Source organism: Piliocolobus tephrosceles, chromosome 8, assembly GCF_002776525.5.
Source record: "Piliocolobus tephrosceles isolate RC106 chromosome 8, ASM277652v3, whole genome shotgun sequence".
Taxonomy (NCBI): domain Eukaryota; kingdom Metazoa; phylum Chordata; class Mammalia; order Primates; family Cercopithecidae; genus Piliocolobus; species Piliocolobus tephrosceles.
This window is the reverse complement of record NC_045441.1, coordinates 119502688-119528596: the sequence shown is the minus strand read 5'-3', so window position 1 is coordinate 119528596 and position 25909 is coordinate 119502688. Positions and strand designations below refer to the sequence as shown.

At 50.2% G+C, this 25909-nt stretch overlaps 1 protein-coding gene and 1 non-coding gene across 4 annotated transcripts; both read right to left on the bottom strand.

The window, feature by feature from the left end:
- On the bottom strand, positions 1–24439 carry CPA5 (carboxypeptidase A5). Of its 3 annotated transcripts, XM_023207813.2 has the most exons (13): positions 24034–24439; positions 23342–23399; positions 22641–22848; positions 21394–21475; positions 18756–18890; positions 9035–9133; positions 7482–7583; positions 6187–6288; positions 5733–5843; positions 5220–5310; positions 1162–1361; positions 744–828; positions 1–326 (listed from the first exon to the last, which is right to left on the bottom strand). In XM_023207813.2, the coding sequence occupies exons 3-13, from the start codon at positions 22754–22756 to the stop codon at positions 139–141; spliced, it is 1311 nt and encodes a 436-aa protein (XP_023063581.1). In that variant the 5' UTR covers positions 22757–22848; positions 23342–23399; positions 24034–24439; the 3' UTR covers positions 1–138. The 3 variants fall into 3 exon arrangements, with proteins under 3 accessions (XP_023063581.1, XP_023063582.1, XP_023063584.1); XM_023207814.2 differs by lacking the exon at positions 23342–23399 and having other exon boundaries at positions 24034–24420; XM_023207816.2 differs by lacking the exons at positions 744–828; positions 23342–23399 and having other exon boundaries at positions 2–326; positions 24034–24420.
- A 272-nt stretch (positions 24440–24711) lies between these two features.
- Positions 24712–24815, bottom strand: LOC111539871. Its single transcript, XR_002730821.1, has one exon. It is a non-coding gene; the product is annotated as a small nucleolar RNA U13 (small nucleolar RNA).
- Between the last annotated feature and the right edge of the window lie 1094 nt (positions 24816–25909).

Below are 25909 nucleotides of genomic sequence, written 5' to 3'. Positions count from 1 at the left end.
GCCTGTTCAAACTTGTATTTATTTTCTAAGAGGTCAGGATGAGGGCATGGGGATGGGGATGCATAACTTGGGTTTCAGGAGGAGCCGCAGACCTTGGGGAGAAGGATGGAGCTTCCTGCCCTGCCCTCAGTCGTGCTGCTAGTAAGGGTGATTCAGGGTGTGCTCCATGATGGTCCGGAGCGCCATCCACGTCTCCTGGGCCGTGGGGATGATTTGTGTGGCAGGCAGCAGGAAGCCATAGCGCCCAGTGTCCCGGAGCTCAAAGCTGAAGGCATACTTGATGCCACTGTCGTAGGCCCAGTCAACGGTGATCCCACTGGCCACGTCTAGAAACAAAAAGTCCAAAATGTGACTCCAAAAGGAAGAAGGGGATGTGGCTGCAAGGTACAGAGGCATCCTGAGTGGAAAGTGGGCCCTGGGAGCCAAACCCCCACCCACCCCAGGCCACACCGGGCTTCCTGCCCAGGCCTCAACCGGGATCACAGCCATGCACCTAACCCATTCTCTACTCCTGCAGAAAGAAAGCTCCTGCAGGCTACCAGGCTTAGGAACCTTGCAGTAAGCCAGGCACTGGGAGCTGTGCACAAAAGCTGTCAAGAAACAGTTGCCTGGGTACCACTGTTAACCCTTCTATCCAGTTGGGAGGCAGCTTTGGGCCAGCCCAGCTAGATCCATGGCACTGCCCTGCGGCCAACCCCAGGTGGATGTGGTGTCTGAAGCAGGGCCAGGGGAGGCTCACTCACAGAGGGTGGTGCTGATGCTGCCAAAAAAGTACTCGATCCCGTGCACCTTATACAAGGCCTCCACCGCATCCTTGGCAAGATCGTACTGCAAGATGACATCAGCAGGGTGAAAGGCAGGGGCTCCCCAGGGCTCCCACACACTCCCCCACCCTCACCACCTGGTGAGAAGCATGGATTTAGGAGTCCTGGAAGTTGAAGGTGGATATGACCCTTGTGAGAAGGGAGCACAGCATCTCCGGCTTTGAACGTGATCACACATGAGAACAGCAAGCTCCCCTACCCCTTCCCTGCACCATGGGGTCTATCAGTCCAGACCCTTGCACTCCGAGTAACAATCTGAGCCCTCTGGGAGTATGACAGATATGGATTTTCCTGAGAAGGGGTCTCTTCTCCCCAAGCCCTAAGCAGCCAGTCTCACCAACTCCCTGTGATTTGAAACGGGCTCCAGCGATCGGCCGTAAGGGTACATGAGCATCTGAGAGTAGCTGTGGATGGAGATCAGAGCCTTGAAGTTGCCATGGGCTGTGATGAAGTTCACTATGGCAGCCACTTCTGGCTCCGACTGAGGGGAGGGCCCGTGATAAGTCTCTGAGCAGGGGTTGCTGTTAGAACCATTTCCTGGAAGTAAAATAAAGCCACCCAAAGAGTTGAATCCCCACGTGCGACACAGATGGCACTCACAAAATACCCATGTGTTCCCCTGCATTTCCCAGCCTCCTTTGCAGTATGACTGAGGTCATACTTTGACCAATGAAAAGGTGAACAGAAATGACATGGCACTTCTGGGTTGAGATTGTTAAGAGCAAGTGTGACTTCTCCATGTTCTTTTCTGTCTGTGTGGCTGGAAGCAAAAACAAAACTCTAGATAGAAACAGCCTCCTGGATCCCTCTCTCACTGCTAGAAGAAAGCTGCCAAGGAGAGTCACCTATTCATATTGGACTTTGTGTGCATGAAAAACAAACTTTTGTTGTGTTAAGCCACTGAGATTGGGATGGATGTTTGTTACTGCTGCATCCTCTAGTCTAATGTCAGAGGACTGCAGCCACACCATACCCCGCAGTTCTGAAGCCCTGCAGGGAGCCCCCTCGGCTTGTCCTGTAGTCCCTTTAGGAAGGTGGGCCTGGCTCAGAAGTTGCATCCAGAGGAAACTGTAAGTCTCTGCCCCAACCCTGGCTTCCCCTACTGAGCAGCAACACCTTTAGGCTGATCCTTCCTGGGTGTGCCGTCAGTCGAGGGCTCAAACTCAGTGTCAGCTCAAGCTTTGCCACAGCCACGGCTCCAGGTGAGCCATGAACTTGGGGTCTGGGGACATGGGAAATCAATGTGGGAGAATAGTTCCGCGTAGTTGCCTGAGGCTGTTCTGGGAGCCAGAGGTGCAAAGAAGTCTTTGAAAATTCTTCTTGGGGACTTAAGATGAGGGAGCGAACAAAGAGGAGCAGGGCTTTTATTCTTTTCCCAAGTTCCATTTGTTCCCATCTCCCCCCGATTCTTTGCCCTCACCCCCTCTCTCTCTTCCTCCTCCGCTCCTCCTCTGCTTTTCCCTTATTCCCGAGGGGAGGGTTGGGCTGCACTGAGCTAGTCAAGACTTTGTAGGCTAAGGGCACACTTGGAAGGAGTCATCCCAGTTTCTCCTCTCTCTCCTCTTCCCTGGAATGGTGGGAAGATTCCCACCGTCCAGAGATCAGGGATTGCCTCAACTTCTGAAGTCTCCTGAGGAGGCCACAGCATTCCTCTTGACTCCAGGGGCGGGGGGCTGGCCCATGGACCACTTCAGATGATGCTCTAGGAATGCAGCACACGGGTCCTCCCCAAGAATGCACAGGAGGCCAGGCACAGGTGGGAGGGTTGGGCTACAGATTACTTGTTAAACAGCCATTCAATTAAGGCAATAACAAAACCATAAACAAAATCGTCCAGCCTGAGTCACCAACCCAGACACACACTCTTGCTGGCCCCAGGGAAGCCCAAGGAGCGCACCCCCTCTCGGTTTGGTGGTCCTCACCTGGGATGGGGACCCTGGTTAGAAGGGGAGGTGCCAGCAGACCTAGGGGGTGAAAGGCAGCCCCCAGGCTGGAATCAGCCCAGCTAACAGCGGCCTTGTTTATTGTGTCTGCTGGGAGCTCCTGCACCTGCTCCACTTGATGAATGACAAACAGCAACAGATGCGCAGAGCGGGGGATGATGAAGGCTTTGTCTGCCTTTGCGGCCCACGCACAGAAAGCCGTTCCCCTGCCAACGACCAGGTGGCTTTGCCCAAATATGGAGAAACACTTCAGGCCATTAGTTCTGGTTTGAGCTAAGCAGAATAAACTAATCTTCCCCTGGCCAAATGGGAATTAGCTGCCTGCATCTCTGACGCTCACAGTCAAGGTCCTCTGAGTCTGCCTGTTTCACAAGTACCTGCTAATGGATTCATTAGCTATTTATTTTTCCTTCTCTAAAAATGTAATTTGTAGCAAGGGAAAGTCTCTGGAAGGACATGGTAAATTATTAAAAACAGTGATCTTTGAGTGGTGGGATTATGGGAGCCTTTTGCCCCCTCTGGGCTTTTTTTCCATAATTGTTTTGTACATTGCATGTATACGGAATTTTTTTTTCCTGTGGCGAGACCCAGAGCGGTTATTTTCTTTAAGAGGTAATTTCTCTTTCTACTAGCCAGCCTATGTTGGGGTGCATGGGCACTCACTCCAGTCAGTGCTGAGGGGCCTCATGGACGCCCCCGCTGAGGCAAGCGTCTGTTCGTTTGGAGGTGGAAATGCCTAATTTTGCATGGTCTGGTTCCCTTACACAAGCAGTTGGAACCCCCACACTCCGGGCTAGGGGCCTCACTCTCAGTGCTTTGGGGCCATCCTTATTTTTCAGTGAGAACAGACTCCAAGAAGCCAGATTTTTAAAGCAATGGGCATCCAGATTTAAATGTTCTACCTCATTGGTTTGAACACCAGCCTATAGGTCTCACTATCAACAGCAATGACACCGTCCCCTGTGGAGCCAAACCCTGACTCCGGTGAAGTGCAGATGCCACGTCTGGGGGCTGAGGGCTGTGTCTGTTCTGGAATCTCTGTCTTAACTGGACCCATCACATTGTCCTGCCCATCAAATTGCTGTATTTCCAGGGTCCATGGACCTGTCTCTGAGCTTTCTGGAGGCCTCAATTTCCCAATCCCTGTGCCCCTCGCATGGCAAGGGAGATAATCAGGGAAAAACACCAAGGAACTCAGGAGAAAGCTACCCCCTCCCCCTCACTGGGATTAGACAGCTCTGCAGGTATGCACCAGGGTCATAAAGTAATGGGTCAAAAATAAAAACCAGGCTCAAGCCAGCCTTGATGAAAAAGAATTCGCTCAAGGCCGGGCGCCGTGGCTCACGCCTGTCATCCCAATACTTCGGGAGACCGAGGCGGCTGATTCCCTTGAGCCCAAGAGTTCAAGATCAGCCGAGGGAACATGGCAAAACCTCACCTCTACAAAATTTTTTAAAAATACAAAAATTGGCTGGACGAGGTGCCTCATGCCTGTAATTCCAGCACTTTGGGAGGCCGAGGCGGGTGGATCACCTGAGGTCAGACGTTTGAGACCAGCCTGACCAATTTGGGGAAATTCTGTCGCTATTAAAACTACAAAAAGTAACCGGGCGTGGTGGTGGGCGCCTGTAGTCCCAGCTACTCAGGAGGCTGAGACAGGAGAATCACTTGAACCCAGGAGGCAGATGTTGCAGTGAGCTGAGATCACGCCACCGCACTTCAACCTGGGTGACGGAGCAAGACTCTGTCTCAAAACAAAACCAAAAACAAAAATTAGCTGGGTGTGGTGATGCACACCTGTGGTCTTGGCTACTTGGGAGGCTGAGGTGGGAGGATCTCCGGAGCCCAGGAGGTCAAAGCTGCAGTGAGTCATGATCACACCACTGCACTCCAGCCTGGATGACAGAGTGAGACCTTGTCTCAAAAAAAAGAAAACAAAAAAAAAAAATGGGTCTATTGGACACTTGAAACTATTGCCCTGGCCTCCCCAAAGGGCAGATTTCAGTCCTAGCTCTCAGGGAAAGAGTTCAGAGGCATTTCTTCGTGTTGTGCTCCCTTCAGGGCAGGGCTAGGGATATTTTGGGAGCACCGTAAACTCTGGATTTTGAACAACAAGCAAGGCTACTTAGTACCTCCTTTAAGCCTTTCTCTGTCGTATTTAGGATTTGACCCATGTAGTTAGTCCTCGTTTCAGGAGCTGGGGGCTCCCCTAAATGTTTCCCATGAAGGTTTGGCACATGTGTACATTCAACACACACACACAACCTCTCCCACACCCACGGCCAGTCTGAGATATGTGCTTGCCTGTCCCTGGCTGTGACCCATGCATATCAGCTGACTACATTGTCCTGTGCCTCCCAAGTTGCGTCAACATAATCTGACTGAGTGGGAGAACCTGCCACGGGCCAACACCTCTTCTCCAACCCTGCCCCAGGACAGCAGGTTACCATACCTCCAAAGCCCGACTTCCAATTCCTGTTGAGATCCACACCAATGCAGAAGATTCCAGGTCTGATGGACTTGTTCTTCCGCCATAAGCGGTTCTGGGAAAGCCCAGGTCAGGTAACCTCATTCACTGGGCCCATTCCCAGGAATGGGAGCCTCTGATATCCTGGCCTATGGCGGTAGGGGACCCTGGTGGGGCAGGGAGGAGCAAAGGGAAGGAATTGCCAGGATAGGATGGAGCTGGCATGGGGCTGGGCCAAGGATGCAGCTCAGATACTATGTAGTTGAAGTCAGGGTCTGGGGAGAGGCTGGGCATAGGCTGCCAATAGTGGCCTTCCCTGGGCAGCAAGAAAGAGATCAGAGGGCAAGAAGCTGCAGGTGCAGTACCTGAGCAGCCTTCCTGCCCTTGGTGAGGACTCTGCAAAGAGGCTCTGAAGGGGCTGGTTCCCAAAGTACAGTGACCTTTTCTCCATCCCCCTAGAGCTGACCCCCTCCTTCCATCCTTCCCAGGTGCCCTCACCATGCTGTGGGTAAAAGCAAACCCATCAGGGTTTGTGACGAGCTCTATAAAGATGTCCATGGCCTTCAGTATATCTGTCAGGACACCATCTTTGCCATAATCACTGACAATCTGCAAGAAAGAGTGAAGAGGGATGGGAGGCCCCACTGGTCTCCTGGGAGGTGGCGCAGGACATTTGCACAGCCAGTGGCTGCAGGAAAGGGTGGCATGGAACCCCTTAAGTATATCTTTTATGCAGAACCAAAGGCTTGGATATTAAACAACTAGAAGGCAGGGGATCAATGTGGGCTCTGTGCTGCAAAAGGTAAGAGTACACCGTGGCTACCCCAAAGGGCGGGAGGGAGACAGCACCCTGAGTGTAATTGTTCAACTAGAGGCACCCTTAAATAGTAAGTCCCTGCCCCTAGTTGCAGCCCTCATCATGGGTGCACCTTGGCTACAGGTCCATGCTGACCTTATTGGCAGTCCAGATGCCGGTGGCATGGGTGATCCACTCCCGGGAGTGAATTCCAGTGTCAATCCAGATGGCTGGGTGCCGAGAACCACCAGTGCTGAACTGAGAAAAAGAATCAGGCCCCAAACACAGGTTTGAACTCAGACAGCTACTGCCTCTGGGCTACCTGGAAGGAGGCCCCCGAGGCATCCTCACTGCCTGGGGCAGCTTTACGCACTAGGTAAGAGGGTGTGTGTGCAGGTACCTGTCCATGTGCCCAAAAATGCACATTTGTGAGGGCCTTTGAAAATATGGTGGTGCCCTTGGGGAGCAAAGTGATCCATCCAGAAGCACAGAATTTCCCAGGATTGAAAGTATCTTAAGACCAGGGTTTCTCAAACTCTAATGGGCACATGAGTCTCCTGGGGATCTTATTCCAGTGCAGATTCTGACTTAGTAGGTCTGGGGAGGGTCTGAGGTTTGGCATTTCTAATAAGCTCCCAGGTGATGTTGATGCTGCCATGAAGGGGCCGTGCTTTGAGTAGCAAGGCTTCAGACAGCATTAGAAAGAGAAGACCACGGCCCCTGGAGAAATGGAAGCAGGGACAGGTTAAGTCAAATCCCAAGTTAGGTGGGTCCACTTGGCTGTTCAGAAGAGCCCACCAGAACATTGTTGAGAGCGGCAGCAAGCACCTGTCCTTCCTGACAGCTGATGCTAAATGCCCCACAGGGTCTACACTCCTGGGTGCCCTTTTGGGCTCAAACTAAGAATTGCTTTCTGATGGGCTCTGCATTCACCTCTCCTACTTCCTTCATGACCTAAGGAACTGCAGGGTGCTGAGTTTGCTTGATTTCTGTTCCGGTGGCTCCTGTGAAGGGCTGGGAGGCTTCTCTATAGACTCAGGCATATCTGCAGGGCTGTCTGAGCCAGATGACCTCATTAGCAAATGGGCCCTCTGTGTACCTCTCTTCCCATTGAACGGATGAAGCAACTGAGGTGATAGAACGCCAACTCACCCACACTTACACCCCAAGTCCAGGGCGACAACTGCCACTCTGCAGCCCCAGCTCCTTAGCCATCCTCCCACCTACTTCCTGACCAAGGACAGGCTAAGTCACTATACTGTCACCTCTTCATACCTACAAGGGTGGATCTCTGAATGCCACAACCCCAAAGCTTATGGGTCACCTGGGGACAGGAGTAGACATATTGTCCTTCTCCCCGAAACTCCCGCCCAGCCACTGCCCCACATGAGCTCAATTTTATGCCAGAGGCCCTCAATGTAGAGTCTACAGGTTGACGCTGTGACTTTTACCTTCAGGACAAGAATGGAGCGGTTTTCAAAGCTGTTGCCAATCTGAATTTTCGAGACAATATCGGAATGCTCCGTTACAAAGTTGTCAATCCAGCTATATATCTAAAAGGAAAGACGTGTAAGATTGGCAGTTAAGCAGGAAGTGGGATGAACACCGGGGACTCTCTGAATGTTCTCCCTGCCCTTTCCCACTCTCTTCAATGGTTTCCCACCTCCTCAGAGGGTCTAAAAGAACCAGATAGAGAATTGCAAAAATAGAGCATTCCCTCAGAGCTAAAGGAAGTTGAGTTGTGATCTTGCTGGATTCCCAGGCTCCTTGCTCTGTGCAGAGCTATGCCTTTGCCTGGGAGAATAGTGTGTGCTGAGCCTGCTCAAATCCCCAGGCTTGACCCACGTGGCTCTCTCTGGTTGGAAATTCTCTCTTGCCTCCATTCTTTGGCCCATTCAATCCATTTGATAGATCTCACAGACTTTGTAGTGATGTTTTTATCTTCTTGCTCCTTTTAGACTGTAAGCCCCTTGAATGCAGGGTTCTTGTTTTATTTATCTTTGGCATCGATAAATAGTGCCAGACTGTATTATTTCATTCTCTTGTTCTTTCAATACATGTAATTAAATTAACAAATATATGAAAGAAAGTGGATTCTCTATTGTATGACTTGTGAAGTGGGAAAAGTGATGATGATAATAGATGGATGATATCAAGAATGTCATATCCTTGACACACAATATGAGAAGTGTGCCTTGAGTTCCTTTCTGGAATGGGCATCCCTGCACCCTCTGTGTACATTCTCCTTTATAAACAAGTTGCTTGCCCTGGCTGACTGCAACTGTGATCATGAACTTTCTCCAAGTGAAGGCACCTCTCTTTTATTCTACAAACATGACTGTCCAATGTGCCTGGCTTCCTGCCCCTCATATTATATATTCCAGCACCCATGGCAGGGACCACTGAACACCAGGACTGGTCACGGAGAGGCTGAGAGCCCTAGGTCCCTAACTGGAGGATTGGATATGTGTAAGAGTAAAAGAAAGAGGAAAGAAACACAAAAGGTGGCTTCACAGTTAAGGACAGGTTTATTTTAGAGAAATCAACCTGAGAGGGGTTTCTGGATGATTTTTGTCCTTTTTTTAACTATAAGCACTGGAATTAGGCAGTTTTTTAATCAAAGGGAACTTAGAATGGTGGTGTTTGTTCAAGATGGCGACGCTCCTGCTCTGTCAAGATGAAGGTAGCTTCTATCTGCTCTATTCTGGCCCATAATGGGTCCCTGACTTAGTGTTCTGCCTAGTAGACCCATTACTCTGCTCCGTACCTGCCTAGGGCTGTACAATTGAACTACTGTCCCCTCTATCTGAATTCTGGCTTCTGGACATCTTTGAATATGACTCTCTGCCTAAGAGACCTTGACCTAATGTCTGCTGTACAGTCCCCAAGTGTCAGTCACAGTTTCCCATAACCCTGGAGTCCTTCACTAGTTTCTGCATGAGTCAGGAAACCCTAAGGGGACCAAAGATACAAGAGAGCCCAGAGCTTGACCGGCCAGACCTACCTCCTCCAGGGTATGGTATGAGGAGTAACTGAAGCTGCTGGTGCTGCGCTCCAGCCGGCGGGATTTCGCCATGGCCTCTCTTTCCTCATTCAGCAGCACCTGGGTGATGGGGAACACATATTGGAAAAGAAGGGGAGAGCTGGGCTGCCTATGCCTCTTCTGAGCCCTGCCTCCGCTGGCTGTGCATAAAGACAGCAGCAACACAGGAGAATGAGCCACCATGAGTGTGAACTGCACAACAGAAGGAAGGTCCAGATTGCTGGGTAATTATTCTGCCTGGCAAGCTGGCAGTCATGCTGCCATTTCCCAAATGAGCACAGGGCAAGGAGTCCAGAGAGCTAGGGTCTAGGTCTGCCTTTGCCACTAACTGGCTGTGGAACTTGCTGTGGCCTTAGTTTCCTCAGCTTGAAAATTGGGAAAGCAATATCTGCCTTACCACCTCATAGGATAAAATGTAATAATGGATTTGAAGGTGTTTTTGGGGGGAAAAAGGGTGCTCACAATCTACTGCCAACATTGCTTTTGCACTTAATAAGCACTCTGTTGAGTCAGGACCCAAGCCAAACCATGTGCACTGACCCCATTGGGGGAAGCAGAGGGTTCCTCTGACCCCCAACATTAACTCCACTTCCAGGAAATAGCCTAGACAACTGGTATGCAAGCCATTCAGAAAGCCAGGCATGACCAAAGTCAGTCTAAATAATTATGATTAATGTGCCAATGGTCTTTCACTTACCTCCTAAACACAAGTCTGGGTGAGTCAAAAGCAATGTCCTTGGGTATCAATGTGGAGTTAGCATTCAAGCCTTACATGGTACTTCCAGCTGCCCATACAGAGGGCAGTATAATACCTGGCTGGGTTAACCACTCACTCACTGCTCAGACCACCTACATTTCAAATGTCTCAAAAATCTTGAGACATTTTTCCCTGCTTGGGTCACAATGAGATGAGCTAGTGTCCTTCACCCAAGCTCATGCCCTTATAATGGCATCCAGGAGCCAAGGCACCCCAGGATTCAGCACAGACTGTCCAGTGTGGGAGGTACTCAGGTCCTCTGCCACTGAAGATGCTGAGAAAGCATCTTCATTAACCCAAATTGCCCTTTGTTTGCAGCACTGGGCCACAACTAAGTCTTGCTGATGACTTATTTGGGGGCTAGAGCCTCAGTTAACCAAGCTTCATCTTCATGGTCTCACTTGATCTGGTTAGATGACCTGATAACAGAACAGAAATGAGCTATTTGTGTTTTAGAGCTAAAGCAGATTGGAGTGGTAAAGGGACGTAAAGGCAAAGATAACAAGTGGCAGAGGTGAGACAAGAACCAGGCATTTTAGTCCATACCCTGGGGTTCCTTAAGACCAACTATCAAAACTAAAGGCCAACAGTAATAACACATATGCAGGTTGGGCATGGTGGCTTACACCTGTAAACCCAGCACTTTGGGAGTCCAAGGCAGGAGGATTGCTGGAGCCCAGAAGTTTGAGACCAGCCTGGGCAACAAAGCAAGACCCCATCTCTACAAAAAATTAAAATTAAAAAATTAGCCAGGCTTGGGGACGCATTCCTATAGTCCCAGCTACTTAAGCTGAGGCAGGAGGACTGCTTGAGCCTGGGAATTGGAGGCTAGAGTGAGCTATGATAGAGAGTGAGTTATGATCGTACCACTGTACTCCAGCCTGGACAACAGAGCAACACCCTATTTCTAAACACACACACACACACACACACACACACATACACACACACACACGCATGCACAAAAACACACACATACACAGATATGTTTATGTCTGTGTGTGTCGATATGTGTGTGGACAGAAAGAGCATGCAAATGTTAACAACAGCTAAAAACTCCATTTTTGCAATTTGAAAGTTTTTTACGATAATGAAAAATCAAGGACCCCTGAGAAGAACCCAAGAACCTAAGACACTAAAATGCCAAAAATATAAACCAAAATGTTCACAATGCTGGAGTGCAGTGGTGTGATCTCGGCTCACCGCAACCTCTGCCTCCCGGGTTCAGGCGATTCTTCTGCCTCTGCCTCCCCAGTAGCTGGGATTACAGGCATGCACCACCACGCCTGGCTAATTTTTTATATTTTTAGTAGAAACGGGGTTTCTCAGCCGGGCGCGGTGGCTCAAGCCTGTAATCCCAGCACTTTGGGAGGCCGAGACGGGCGGATCACGAGGTCAGGAGATCGAGACCATCCTGGCTAACACGGTGAAACCCCGTCTCTACTAAAAAATACAAAAAACTAGCCGGGCGAGGTGGCGGGCGCCTGTAGTCCCAGCTACTCGGGAGGCTGAGGCAGGAGAATGGCGTAAACCCGGGAGGCGGAGCTTGTAGTGAGCTGAGATCCGGCCACTGCACTCCAGCCTGGGCGACAGAGCGAGACTCCGTCTCAAAAAAAAAAAAAAAAAAAAAAGAAACGGGGTTTCTCCATGTTGATCGGGCTGGTCTCGAACTCCCAACCTCAGGTGATGCGCCCGCCTCAGCCCAGAACTTTTCAATGAATAAGTAATAGCAAAACCAAGAGCCCTAATGGCTACTGTGGCGTCTTCCACCCCGTCAGGAAGAGCAGCCTCACCACCCCACCTGCCACAGATGAGGCAATGCCTGATGACTCACTCATCCCCGAGGCCTAGTCGGCTTGCTCACAACACTCAGGTTCATAGATTTCAAAATGGGACTGGAAATTGATGTTTGGGGCTCACTTTACTTTTGAGCACCGACTCCATGCAAGGCAATTACTGTTGTGATATTTTCCAGCTGCACTGGCTGGCCAGGGGCAAAGCCGGGATTGCTGGGTAAGTTAGACATGGCCGGAGGAGCCCGGGGCGTCTCTGGCCCTTCGCAAACACTTCTGGGAAGCTCTAACAAAAGGAATTTGTCTTCTCAGGAAGCCGACCCAAATCACAACAGCCTACCATGACCAATGTGTGCCTGGTGCCATCAGCTGTGACGAGCAGCTGCAAGGAAGAGAACAGCCTGCCAGCCTTGAGGACAAGGCAAAGGGTTTCCAAGGATCTGGTGGAAGCCTGAAGTGGGGGTGAAAGTGGAGGACAGGGAGGAGAAATCGGGAAAAAAGGACTAGAGGACCCACTTCTCCCCACACAGCCTGGGACACCCACAGGAAGACAGGACCCAGGAGACTGTCCTTTGTTCCACATAAGAGCTTGGAGGCAAATGGGAAGTTAGCACCAAACTGCAAATAACTTTCCAGACACCCTCAGAGCCTTGTGAATGGAGGTGACACCCTCTTTCAAACTGGAAATTCTCAGGCCTCACAGCTGGCCCCACTTCCAGGAACAGGAATCTGCCTTGGCCTGGAAAATGCACCAGCGTTTGCTCCATTCCTGGGACTGAGGGAAGGGGATGGGTGACCGAAGAATGCGGTCTGGCCACAGGCTGAGGAATGCCTAATGACAGCCCTGTCAGACTTCTCAGGAAAAAATAACAAAACAAAGAAACCAACCAACTCAGAAGTAAAAGCCATCTGCCTCCCTGGAAGCCATAACCTGACAGGGAAAGCAATACCTCGGTGTGAATTAATTTACGATGAGTCAGGAAGGATGGGGGCCCTAAGGGAAGGACAGCCCTCCCGGGTTGGGCAGGGGAGGAGGCAGTGGGGCCCCAGTTCCTGTGAGAGCAGGATCTCTCACAGCCCAACCCCAGCCACAGATGCAAAATGGACACAGCTCCTGAAAATAGAGTGGGCTGGGGGCTCTGGGACAGCAGCCGCTGCCTCTCCTCCCCAGTTCCTGGCCTTCTCTTCCAGGCCTAACATCTGCAGCAGCAGCTACGTGGCCAGTAGCAAATCCAGTCCTGTGGCACTGGACGTGGGGGGAGGCTGCCGATCTGATGTTTTCAGAATGGACTCCCTCAGAGGTCAAGGCCAAACCACAAGGCTTCCCTGTCTAAAAGGCAAAGTTAAAACACCACATGGACAACAATGATGACCGCTGAGGGGACTGGTGGCTTGAGAGTGGAGTCTGAGGGTGCAGGAGCTAGGTTAAACCCCGGTCCTGCCACCAACTCCATCAAATTACTAACTTCTCTGTGCCTCAGTTTCCCCTTTGTGAAATGGAGGTCGTGTTATCACATACTTTAGCATATACTTTAAAATGTTCTCATGAGGGCCAGGTGCAGTGGCTGACACTTGTAATCCCAGCACTTTGGGAGGCTGAAGCAGGTGGATCACTTGAGGCCAGGAGTTCAAGACCGGCTTGGCCAACATGGCGAAACCCTCCTTCTACTAAAAATACAAAAATTAGCCGGGTGTGGTGGTGGGCACCTGTAATTCCAGCTACTCAGGAGACTGAGGCAGGAGAATTGCTTGAACCCAGGAGGCGGAGGTTGCAGTGAGCGGCGGTTGAGTCACTGCACCCCAGCCTGGGCGACAGAGCAAGACTCCATCTCACACACAGACACACACACACACATACACACACACACACACGCACACACACACATCAATGTTCTCATGAGGATTAGAAGGGCTAATACATGCTAAATGCTTAGACTTTTGCCAGGCATGTAGTAACTGCTGGTGAATGTTAGCTATGATGAGGAGGAGGAGGGTGATAATGATAAGGAGGATGATAATAACTTTGGGATGACTCCAGGGCTCTGTGAGGGAGCATTACAAGGCATGACCAGGAAGTCTGGGTTCTGCAGAGGTAGGATAGCTTCTGTAGGACTTGGAGGGCAGAAAGCCCCCATTAATGGTCATCTGGGTGAGTCCGTCAGCACCTGCCTTTCATGTGGCCCAACAGAGGGGCCTGGGTCCACTTCTGTCCCTACCCCCATGATGCAGCCAGGCTCTGCCTCTCCCAGGGTCTTGCCCATCACTACTCCTGTCTTCCCTGGCTTCTCCTGCAATCTTCCCTGTTGTCTTCTTCTCCTCTCTGGAGCTGCCACTCACCCTCAGACCAGCCAACAGCATTTCCACCTTTAAAACTCTGCTGTTCAAGCCAGGCATGGTGGTGCACACCTGCAGTCCCAGCCATTCAGGAGGCTGAGGCAGGAGGATCTCTTGAGCCCAGGCATTCAAGGCTGCAGTGAGCTATGACTGTCCCTGTGAACAGCCACTGAACTCTACCCTGGGCAACATAGCAAGACCCCATCTAAAAAAAAAAAAAAAAACTCTGGTGGTTCATGCCTGTAGTCCCAGCACTTTGGGAGATTGAGGCAGGTGGATCACTTGAGGCCAGGAGTTTGGGAACAGCCTGGCCAACATGGTGAAACCCTGTCTCTACTTAAATAATAATAATAATAATAATAATAATACAAAAATTAGCCAGATGTGGTGGTGTGTGCCTGTAAGCCAAGCTACTCAGAAAGCTGAGGCATGAGAGTTGCTTGAGCCTGGGAGGCGGAGGCATGAGCCGAGATCATGCCACTGTACTCCAGCCTGGGTGATGGAGTGAGACTCTGTCTCAAAAACAAAACAAACAAATAAAAACTGTACTCTTCAGCTAGCAAGATAATAATTTAAAGAAGTAAAGAATTAGATTATATAGGCAATGAGAAAATGGTAAATGTCAAGAAGAGTGAAATGGGAAGGAAAGAGGAAGTTGGGGAACTGGGGAAGAAGAAGGATACAGTTTAAAACAAGATGAGCAGTCTGGTGTGGTGGCTCACACCTGTAATTTCTGCACTTTGGGAGGTCGAAGTTGGCAGGTTGCCTGAGCCCAGGAGTTCAAGACCAGCTTGGGCAACATAGTCAGACCCCATCTCTACAAAAAATAGAAAAATGAGCTGGGTGTGGTGATGTGGTCCTATAGTCCCAGCTACTTAGGAGCCTGAGGCAAGAGGATGGAGTGAGCCTGGGAGTTCGAGGCTACAGTGAGCCATGATTGTGCCACTGCACTTCAGCCTGGATGACAGAGCGAGATCTTGTCTCAAAATAAATAAATAAAATAAAACGAAAAGAAAGCCTTATGACCATTGCAAGGGCTTTGGCTTTTACTCCAAATTAGTTGGATTTTAAGCAGAGGAACAACATGCTTGAATTTGCAATAGTTTTAAAGGGCCCTTCTGGCTGCTGTTTAGAGACTAGGTAATAAGGAGTCAAGGTGGGGAAGTGGGGAGAGCAGTTAGAAAGCGAATGGAAGAACCCAGGTGAGCGACGAGATGGCGCATGGGCCCTAGGGGGTGGTGGGGATGTGCTAAGATCCATCCTGAAGACAGCGATAAATCTGTTATTGATGGGGGTTTGAGGAAGGGGTCAAGAATGTCTCCCAGCTTCTGGTCTGAGTGGCTGGAAGGATGGTGTTGCCATTTCCTGAGATAGAGAGGGCTGTGGAGGCACTGATGAAGGGCCAGGGGAACTTGGTCTGGACCTGGAAAGTTGGAGATGCCCATTGGACCCCCAGGTGGAAACACTGAGTAGGCGGTTGGATCCAGGAGAGGAGGTGCTGGCTGGAGACAGAACACAGAAGTCCTGGATGCCAGGAGAAGAGACAGACTCCAGGAAGGAGAGAGCCACCAGTTGTGCTGTTGGAAGAGGAACATTGAGAGTTGGCCACTGGGTTGGATTTGGAAGTTGTGTGTGACTTTGTCGAGGGAAGCTTTGGTGAAGTGAGGGACAGGCGGCCTGCTGGCGGAAAGGGATGGAGATGACAGGGAGAGTCAGTATTTTCAGGAGTTTCACTCTATGGGGAAGCATAAAAATGGGGTGATGGCTGGAGGGGAGAGGGAAGGGATCAAGAGAGGGTTTTTGTAAATGGGAGAAATAACTCTAATTGCATAGTGATGAGAGTGATCCACTAGGGTGAGGGAAATTGGCAAAGCAATATTTACACCCAATTGTATTCTGCTCTGGATGGTCAGAGCATGGGTGATTTTTGTTTTCTCCTTGTGCTTTCCACTATTTTCCAAATTATCTAACATGAATATTTATTAATTTTGTAATCAGAAAAAAAGCCATTAAAAGCCACAGAGCTGATTGCTCAAGTGAAGCTTTTCCATGGTGACTCATCCTAGGGGGAAAAAAAAAAACCAAAGGGCTGAAAAGAACGAGGAGGTGAAGAAAAATTAAATGCAAATAGAGCTCCCTAGGAATCAGATAATTTCTTGCCTGGCCCACTGCAATTTCCTCACCACCCTCCTGCCTGTCAGTCTCTCCCTGGCCCTGTCCCCAACTCAACACTGTCACTGTCAGGGTGGTTTTTCTGAAATGCAAATCTGATCATGTCAAAGCACCTCCGGTGACTCCTCCCTAGTTTTCGGGATAAAATCCTGACCTCGTCACATGGTGGAGGGCACTCTTTGCGATGGGGTCTGGCTTCATCGCCAATCGGGGCGGGGCCCCCCTTCCCCTGGCCAGCCCCCCTTACCTGCTCTTCAGCGCACCGTAATTACCGCCTTCTCAGAAGCGCAGCGTGCAGTGCCTCTTGTATGCGCTCCCATAGCAACCGCCCTCACTCCATCAGCCCCTCATCCACTCCATTGTAACCACCGGCTTACTCCCCTCCATCCCTGGCCCCTGCGACCCTCCGGCTCTCCTGGATACAGGGCCAGGTTTTTTATCTCTGTGTTTCCAGCCCTTGCCCAATGCGCAGCACACAGTAGGGCTCTCTGTGTCTGTGAGTGGAATGAATGGCCCTGCCTCACGTTTCTCAAGCATCCCTCTGATCACAGGGCAGAGGGAGGGAAAGATTCCAAAATCTCCCCTGCCTCTGGCCAAAGTGAAAACCAGCATCGAGGCTTTCCAGCCTGGTCCTAGCCGCCAAACACGACCACTCCTCTTTCCTTTCCTCCTCCTAATGAATGTCCATTAGTTCCACTGACATGTATCAAGCCCTAATGAAGCAGCAAGTCCTATGGTGGGTGCTGGGGTAGGAAGATGGATACAGAGCGTGGAGCTGAACCTTGGCTGAGGGGAGGGGGCCAGAGAAACAAAGACCCACATGTGAATAAGGTCGTTCCTGTCCTGAACTCCCCAACTGAGCAAGTCATTCAGCAGACAACGACCGAGGGCCCACCCTGCAGGGGACATTGCCAAGTACTTGGCTGAGGGGATCCAGAGGACAGGGAGAAAATCACGCCCGTGCCTCTGTATCTGAAATACAAGACTGGACGCCAACAACCTGAGGGGTGCAAAGCCCTTTCAGTCCTGTTAGCAAATCTCAGCTTCCCTCCTCCTGGACCCCTCCCCATCATCAATCCCTCAACACATCAACACACCAGCCACCCCCACCCCCAGCTCCCTCTCAGCCAAAATATGATCTCAAGTATGGCAGTAAGTGCTTGATCCCTGCAGGAAGAGCGAGTTGGTGAAAATCCTGCCTGGCTGGATCAAGGCTAAGAGGTCAGAGCATTTTCCTGAAAGGGAGGGCAAAGCCCTAGAGGGACTCGGGGCTGCGGATGTGGGGAGAGGACGGGCTAAAGCCAGTGGGGGAGGCTCAGAGGGGACTCTGGGGCAGTCCCTGATGTGCAGAAATCAACAGAAAGTTTTTAGAGACCTCTGTGTGTCTGTTTGCCAAATGCTGTGGAGCTCCCAGGGTGGGGCTGAACCAGGGAAATGGAAACTTCAAAATAGAGGCCTGGGCTAAAAATGAGAATTCAGTTCTATTTCTTTTGATGTGGTAGCCTCTTTTGTCTGTGGGAGTTTCCCCATTTTTGCTTGTGGGGGATTTCATTAGAGAAATATCCCACCCCCACATGTTGAGTGGGAAACAGATGTGCCTGATGAGGGATAAAGGTCTTTGAAAGGACCACAGTGCCCCAGCCCTGCGCTCGCATGGGAACGGAATGCTGCCTGATGCGTTGATCCCCTGACATACAGTGTCAAGTGTGTGTGCTCCGGGAGGCTCTGTGTTCCCACACTCGGAGCCCTTAGGGGAGATTAGCACCGTACAACAAGGTTGGGAATGAATCTTATGGATGCGCTTCCACAGGTACACGGCCAGCAGCAGCAGCTGCAGAAAGATGCAGCCAGGGAGGCTTAACCAATCAGTGGTACCCACAGAGATCTCTAGGAAGGAGGCTGTGCTGCCAGCACCTTTCAGGGGCTCTTTAAGATATCCTGGCAAATAGAACAATTGAAACAGAATTTCATGATGTTCAGAAAAGACTCAGGAAACGCAGCAGGGAGACTGGAGTGTCCAGGATGAAGGCTACCTTTGTCCTACCCAAGAGCGGTTCTGCTCTCCCAAAGTGGTTCCTCTGGGAGAATCCTGCCTGGGGGAGATGCCCTGTGCAGAGAGCCATGCGGTGGAGGTCAGGGGAAGGCAACCACACCAGTGATCTCTCTGCTGCTTTCACCATTTCCCAATCCTCTGGAGTAAAGCCGTTCCCCCAGGCATTGGATGGCTGAGACACAGCGGGAACAGGAGGGAGTGGTCAGATAAGCAAAGGAAGAAGTTATCCAGAGGCACCTTCCCACAGTGCCCCTGGGAAGACCCCAGCTACATCCTCCTGTCTCCCTTCACCCGGTGCCTTTGCTGTTTATTGCTGCAAATCCCTCCCCAGGAGGACTCATCACAGGCGTCCTCTCCACTCCCACACTGTGAGTGCTTCCCCCATGAACTCTGTCCTAGCTTCAGATTCTGAGAAGCGTGTGGCTCACTGCCTTCCACAGCATGTTCACAAACACACCGATGGAGACCCAGAAACCACATGTCCACTTTTAGCCCCGAGAACATCTCCTCCATATTGGGCCCCAACCAGAAAGGAAGGCAGAAGGCAGAGCCCTTGCTGGGGCAGGGCCTCACCTGGATGTCCTTTATCATGATGCTGTAAGCAAGGCCATGGGACTCCAGATAAGCTTTGATGTCTTTCAGTTGAGAGAAAGGAACTCTCATATCCACGGGGAGGCTGGGCCTGGCTGGGCCACGCCAGAAGTCCACCTTGTTCACCAAGGAAAGAGAGACAGCTGCATTACTACATGTCCTTCCACACAATCCTGTAGGTGACCCCAGAGAGCCAAAGAATCTCTCAGCCAGTAGAGACCTTTTTTCTACGTAGGAGATGGGGACGGGGGTGTGATGTCCCAAGACCTCCCAGCGGATGCCTGAAACAGCAGATAGTACTGAATCCTATATAGACTATGCTCTTTCCTATACATACAGACTTGGGATACAGGTTTTTTGTAATTTTTAATTTTTGTGGGTACATATTAGGTGTATATATTTCTGGGGTATATGGGATATTTTGATACAGGTATACAATATGTAATGATCACATCAGGGCAAATGAGGTATCTGTCACTCAAGCATGTATTCTTTGTGTTACAGACAATCCAAGTACTCCAAGTACACTCTTTTAGTTATTTTAAAATATACAATTAAATTATTATTGACTATAGTCACCCTGTTGTGCTATTAAATACTAGATTTTATTCACTCTATGTTTTTGACAGACCTATAATAAAGTTTAACTTACATATATATATATATATATATATATATATATATTTTTTTTTTTTTTTTTTTTTTTTTTTTTTTTGAGATGTAGTTTCGCCCAGGCTGGAGTGCAATGGCATGATTTCAGCTCACTGCAACCTTTGCCTCCCAGGTTCTTTTTTTTTTTTTTTTTTAGACGGAGTCTCGCTCTGTCGCCCGGGCTGGAGTGCAGTGGCCGGGCCTCAGCTCACTGCAAGCTCCGCCTCCCAGGTTCACGCCATTCTCCTGCCTCAGCCTCCCAAGTAGCTGGGACTACAGGCGCCCGCCACCTCGCCCGGCTAGTTTTTTGTATTTTTTAGTAGAGACGGGGTTTCACCGTGTTAGCCAGGATGGTCTCGAGCTCCTGACCTCGTGATCCGCCCGTCTCGGCCTCCCAAAGTGCTGGGATTACAGGCTTGAGCCACCGCACCCGGCCTGCCTCCCAGGTTCAAGCCATTCTCCTACCTCAGCCTCCTGAGTAGCTGGGACTATAGGTGCGTGCCACCACACCTGGCTAATTTTTCTATTTTTAGTAGAGACGGGGGTTTCGCCATGTCGGCCAGGCTGGTTTCGAACTCCTGACCTCAGAAGATCTGCCCACCTTGGCCTCCCAAAGTGCTGGGATTGCCGGCATGAGCCACCGCACCTGGCCCTAACTTATAAATTAGGCACAGTTAGAGATTAAAAACAGTAACTAATAATAAAATAGAGCAATTAGAACAAATGCCAGCATCACTACCCTTACACTTTGGGGCCTTTACTAAGTCGAATAAGGGTTAGACGAACAGAAACACTGTGACACAGCGACAATCGGTCTGATGACCGAAATGGTCACTAAGTGACTCACGGAGAGGAGCCTGGACAGCGTGCAGGTGCGAGACTTCATCACACTACTCAGAACAGTTTGCAAGTTAAAACTTACGAGTTTTTTCTTTCTGAAATTTTCCATGTAATGTTTTAGGTTGACTGTCAATCAGGAGGGACTGCCATACACTTAAAAGGGCCCCAGTTCCATAATGAAACCCTAAGGCTGAGCGGAAAGACTGCGACAAACAAAATCCCCAAGGCACTGAGGTTCTTTCCCTAATTTCAAGCCCTGTCACCTCCACACCTGACTTACACTCATTGCAATTTCGCCTGGATCCAGAGAACCTAAAGAGTCCTAAAGAGTCCTCAAGATGAGGCCGCCCATCATTTGGGACACGAACACGGACAAGAACCCTGGTCAGGAAAGGGAAGCGTCATTGCTCCCATCTCCACAGAAGTAGGAGAGGCCGGATCTGGGTCCCTAGATCAGCCTTTTGCGACACCTATTTTTCAATTAGTAAAATGGAGAGAATGATCATAAAACATCATGAGTGCCAGTCGACGGGACACTCAGACAAGTAGGAGCAAGGGCTTTGACCACATCCAGAAATATCTGGTGGTTCCAGTGGCGCCCTAACAAAACCCTTCTATGTAACAGTCAAAGTCAACAGAAATGTTTTCCATTGTGAAAACCTGCAGAGGACAAGTGTTCTCAGAAAAGATGCTCAGGCTGACAGGGACAAACTCAGATAAGATACAGGTTTGCCAAGCTAAGCTATTTCACTTGGGAGGCCAACGTGTCCAATCTCCACGCGACGTGGCATCCCACCCAGAGACACTGTGTTCCCCCCCGCCATCCGTGTGGCTTTAGGAAATTCCTGCCGTTTGGAGATCAGTGCCCTGACGGGTTGTGTAGCAGCTCCCTATCCAGGAGAGAGTGGGTAGCTAGAGGAGACACGGCCTAAAAAGGCAGCCCAAATTTCTGGGCAAGTGTTCCTGAGTTTTCCTGAAGAGGAGCCACATGTGATTTCCCACAGGTCTGTGCTCTTTGCAGGGACCTCAGGAGGGCAGGTTTGGGGTAAAGGGGGGCAGGACAAGGAGCTGAAGGTGTGAGCCACCGCGGAGGGAGTGGGGGGTGTCCTCAAGCCTGAGGAGTCCTCACCTTCTGGGGCTTCAGGCCCTCCAGATCCCTGAGAAGTGAAAGCTGCTTCTCATCTTCGGCCAGGACTCGAAGAACCTGGTCCCTAGAAAAACACAGGGAGGGGTGGAGGAAGCTGCAGAGAAGGATCCCTGGAAGGCTGTGTCACTTGGAAGGGGCAGAATGGAGCAGAGGCCCTGCTGAAGGCAGAGCGGGAAGGCCGGGAGGCACCGCACGAGTGGAGGCTGAAGGAGCCCTGAGCAGCCAAGACTTGCAGGCAGCTCTGAGAAGCACATGGTCCTTCAGCCTAGAGCCAGTGAGCTCTCCAGCCCCAATGACAGACCACCTCAGGGGCTAAATAAAGCCTGTCAGTGCTACTGCTGGACTGAAGGTCAAGCCAGGGGAAGAAGGAAGGGAAAGGAATGGGGACAGGGGCAGTGTGTCAAACGAAAGGAATGAAGGGGAGAAAGGAGTAGACACAGGGGCTGGGGGGACCAGTGGTGACCCCAAGGGCTCTTCGTGTGGGGGCTCCAAGGCCATGGTCTGTCTCAATGGCCGGAAGGTGAGATCAGATAACCTCACCCCACCCGACATGGAGGAAGCTGAGCTCCTTCCCTTCCCGATGGAGGTGGGTGGGAGGTGGCGTAACCAAGAGGCCTGTGGTGTGGGCTCTGGGGTGTGATGCCTGGGATGGGGTTGCTGCCCTCACAGGCTGGCTCTGAGACCGTGGGTGAGGAACTCCCTCTCTACGCTTGCTGTGTCTCCCCTTCTCTACTGTGGAGCGTGGTGGGGCATCCACCTGCGGACCTTGGGGAGGCTCAAAGTACATCCACAGAGGGCCTGGTGTGTAATACTAGAACTTCCTGTCATTCAAAGGAGGACGACACCCACATCCATTTTTGGTAGAGGTACATAGTCTTGTGGGGGCTACAACTTCTTTGAGAATCAGAGGAAAGCTATGCATGCTTCCTCCCTGAAGAAGCCCTGTTGTATAGGAAAACTGTTGCATGTGGTTTCAGGGGGTTCTTGGAGCCCCAGGGGCTTCCTCCTGGACTCTGGATTAAGAACTCTGGATTTGGGGAGGACCACCAACGAGCCAGCCCCGGAGCATGAGAGTGGGAGGCTGCGAAGCTGGAAGTGGGTTCAGGGCAGGAACCCACATCCTGACTCTCCGCCTTGATCAGGCACCAGTGGGGCAGCCACCTCCTGCTGGGACATCCAGTCCCCTCCTCCCAACCAGTCCTCCCTCCCGCTGTGGAGCAGCCACTCACCCTGTGAAATTCATTTGGCCCAAAGCTGCTGCCAGGATAAAGCTGAAGACCAGGAGTGTCCGCCCGTCCATGGGGGATGGCCCAGGGCGCGTCCCTCCTCTGGGAGTGCCCTGCATGCGTCTTCCTCCTGGTGAGCTTCAGGGGCTTTCCTTGGGCACCATGGACCGGACTTCAGGACAGCACAGCACCTAGAGGCTGGAAGGTCCACCTTGAGAATGAGCATTGGGCTGTCTGGGGCACCCAGCATGTGGCTCCCACATGCCAGGCCTTGGGAGAGCTAGGGCTGCCCTGCCCCAACCCAGCACATCCTGGGAAAGGGAGAGGGAAGAGAGAAGGAGGAAGACAGGCCCTTAGCTTTTCTTTTCTCTCAGGAGGTTTGCCAGGGCAGCCCCTTGTGAGCATCAAAGCCTCCAGCTCTGGAGAAAGACCAGAGTAGCCAGCAGCCCTGGGACACCCTCCTTTCCTCCCTCCTCTATAGCATCCTCTCTTTTGCTCTTCTTCTCTCCCTAGCCCACTCATGCTTTCCCTGGGCCATATCCTCCTTACACATAAGGGTGTGGACGCCATTGAAAGACCACTGGGCTTGGAGACAGAGACTGGGTGCTCACTTCCCGTTTAAAATATCTGGGGCAGCTGCCCTAATCTCTAAATCTCAGTTTACTCATCCATCAAATGGGGTAAATCATATCTCCCCTCCCTACCTCACAGGGTTTGGAGGGGTATAGATGAGGCAACTTGAGTGAACTGGCTTGGTAAAGCCTGCAAAATGCAATGTATTATTATTTCAAAGGCATTAACTTTTAGTCACAGCCACATTTGAGATCAGTCCTCCAGTGGCAATGGGGAGAAGGGGAAGAGAAGAGAATGGAGAGGAGAACAAAGGAAATAACTATATATTGTATGAGAAGGAATTCAATCAAGATTCCCTTTTCTCTGTCTTCAGGTGGTCATCATTGTGCTAGCACAGATAGTGGGTTTTCTGCTAGACATGAAGGTCACCGCAGTCATTATTATAGTTCTCAACAGACAGCAGAGTCAATTTCTCAGTCCTGCTGAAGCCCCACACAGTTCCCTTTATAGTCTGGGAATAGCAGGAGTAAAGCAGGGGCCAGTACACAAAGCAGTCATCTTGGAAGGAGAAAGTGAAAGATGATGCCTGAATGGCAAATGATGAATCTAACAGAAAATCCACAGGGGGTGGGGGTAAGGCAGAGGCTGAATCCAACCAAGTCGTTTCAGCAGAGGACGTCAACAATAGGCCACTTAACTGTCACCGGCGATTCTCAGAAGCCCCCTCTCCCCATCCATAGCATCTCAGAATGGCCAATTAACTGGCCATGTGTCCAGAGAAGGCAGCTCTTTTATCGACAGAACGCCCTGCTCCCCCATCAACCTGCCCTACTCCATTATTCTGTAGTTCAGCTGTTCAGACATGCCAGACTCTCCCAGAACCCTGGCTTTGGGGACTCTCAAACAGTAACATCAGCAAAGGGTTTAAGGATGTAGAAAAGAAAGCAGTTATGCTTTCCACCCAAGTAACATTCAGCTTCAGTAGCAATGGAGATAAAAGGGTGTATTGCTAAACAATAGCTCAGGAGGTTAAAAGGAAATAAACAGAGATAGTGCTAGTCACCAAAAGTACCCAGCGTCTTCTTGTTCAAAAACATCATTTTAAGCCAATAATGAGACAACTATCCTTGTACTTGGCTTAAGGGTGGAAAAAGAGAGAGAGAGTGAGAGAGAAAGAATAAGAGCAAGAGAGAGAGAGAGAGAAGCAGTTAGGAATATTTGAGAATTCTACGACACAGCTTCCAATAGAACTTTCTGTGATAATGGAAATGTTCTATGTCCACAACCCCCAGTAGGATAGCCTACTTGAAATGTGGCTAGTGTGATTGAATACTGATTTTGGAGTTGTATTTAACTCTAATTAATTTAAATAAAATTTAAATAGCCACATGTGGCTAATGGCTACCACATTGGACAGCAGAGTTCTCTGGGAATTCGCCAACACTGAAAGCACCATCTCCAATGGCTGGATTTGTTTTTGATTTTGCTTCCTCTAAGTTCATGTTGGACGGGTAATGTGCTGACATCGTAGTAAGGTTTGAGGGTGATACATCTCACACACGCATGCGTGAGCACCCAATTATCATGCTTATGAACTGCAATTATCAGCTTATGGCTGGATTTGAAGCAGAGACACATAGCTATGCTTGACCTAATACCTCAGGTTGGCTTTTCACTCATAATTAATTACTCGTCTAATCATTTACTCAGTAAATGTCCACTGAATACCTACTATTTTCCAGACACTTGCTAAAATCTGGAAGCAAAATAGAAAGCAACACATATCTGGCCCTTACATATCTAAAGGGGTAAGTAGACAATTAATTTAAATAGCATGCAGATAATTGGTGATTGGAGCCCATCTCACTCCAGATTAAGTGTAAAACTGTAGCTGGTGTTTGTGCTACAAGGGAAAGGCACATTGTACCATGAGGACGGGTAACATGGGCTCCATATAGACTGAAGGAGAGTTTCCCTAAATTAGAAATTTTATTGGAGGATTTTTATTTCCTGCAGGTGGGTAGGTTAGATACCTAAGCAATCCTGCCCAACTGAAAGAACTCAAATGCAGGATAAAATATTTTGAGTAACAACTTTTTTAAAGCCATCGCTGGGTTGGCACAAATAAAAGAATCTACAGATTCCCCAAAAGGAGGAAAAGCCAGACAGACACCAAAGAGGTAAGCAAGCTTTGCCTCAGAGAACTTCTCAGAATGCTGGTGTTCTTGATTTTCCTACTGGATGCATGTACCATGCATCTAAAATCATCTTCCCTCTGCTTCAAATCTATCTTTTCAAACCTTCCTTTAGTGAAGGTTTCTGTTTTTACTTATTTGAAAATTCTTGGCCAGGTGTAGCAGCTCACCCTGTAATCCTAGTCCTTTGGGAGGCCAAGGTAGGAGGAACCCAGGAGTTCACTTGAGTCCAGGAGTCCAAGACCAGCCTGGGCAAGTCAGGGAGACCCTATCTCTGCAAAAATAAAATAAAATTAGCTGGGCATGGTGAGGCATGCATCTGTAGTCCTAGCTACTCGGGAAGCAAGCAAGATCGATTGAGCCCAGGACTTTGAGGCTGCAGTGAACCATACTCCAGCCTGGGTGACATAACAAAAACCTATCTCAAAAAAAAAAAGAAAAAAGAAAAGAAAGAGAAGAAAGAAAGAAGGAAGGAAGGCAGGGAGGCAGGGAGGGAGGAAGGGA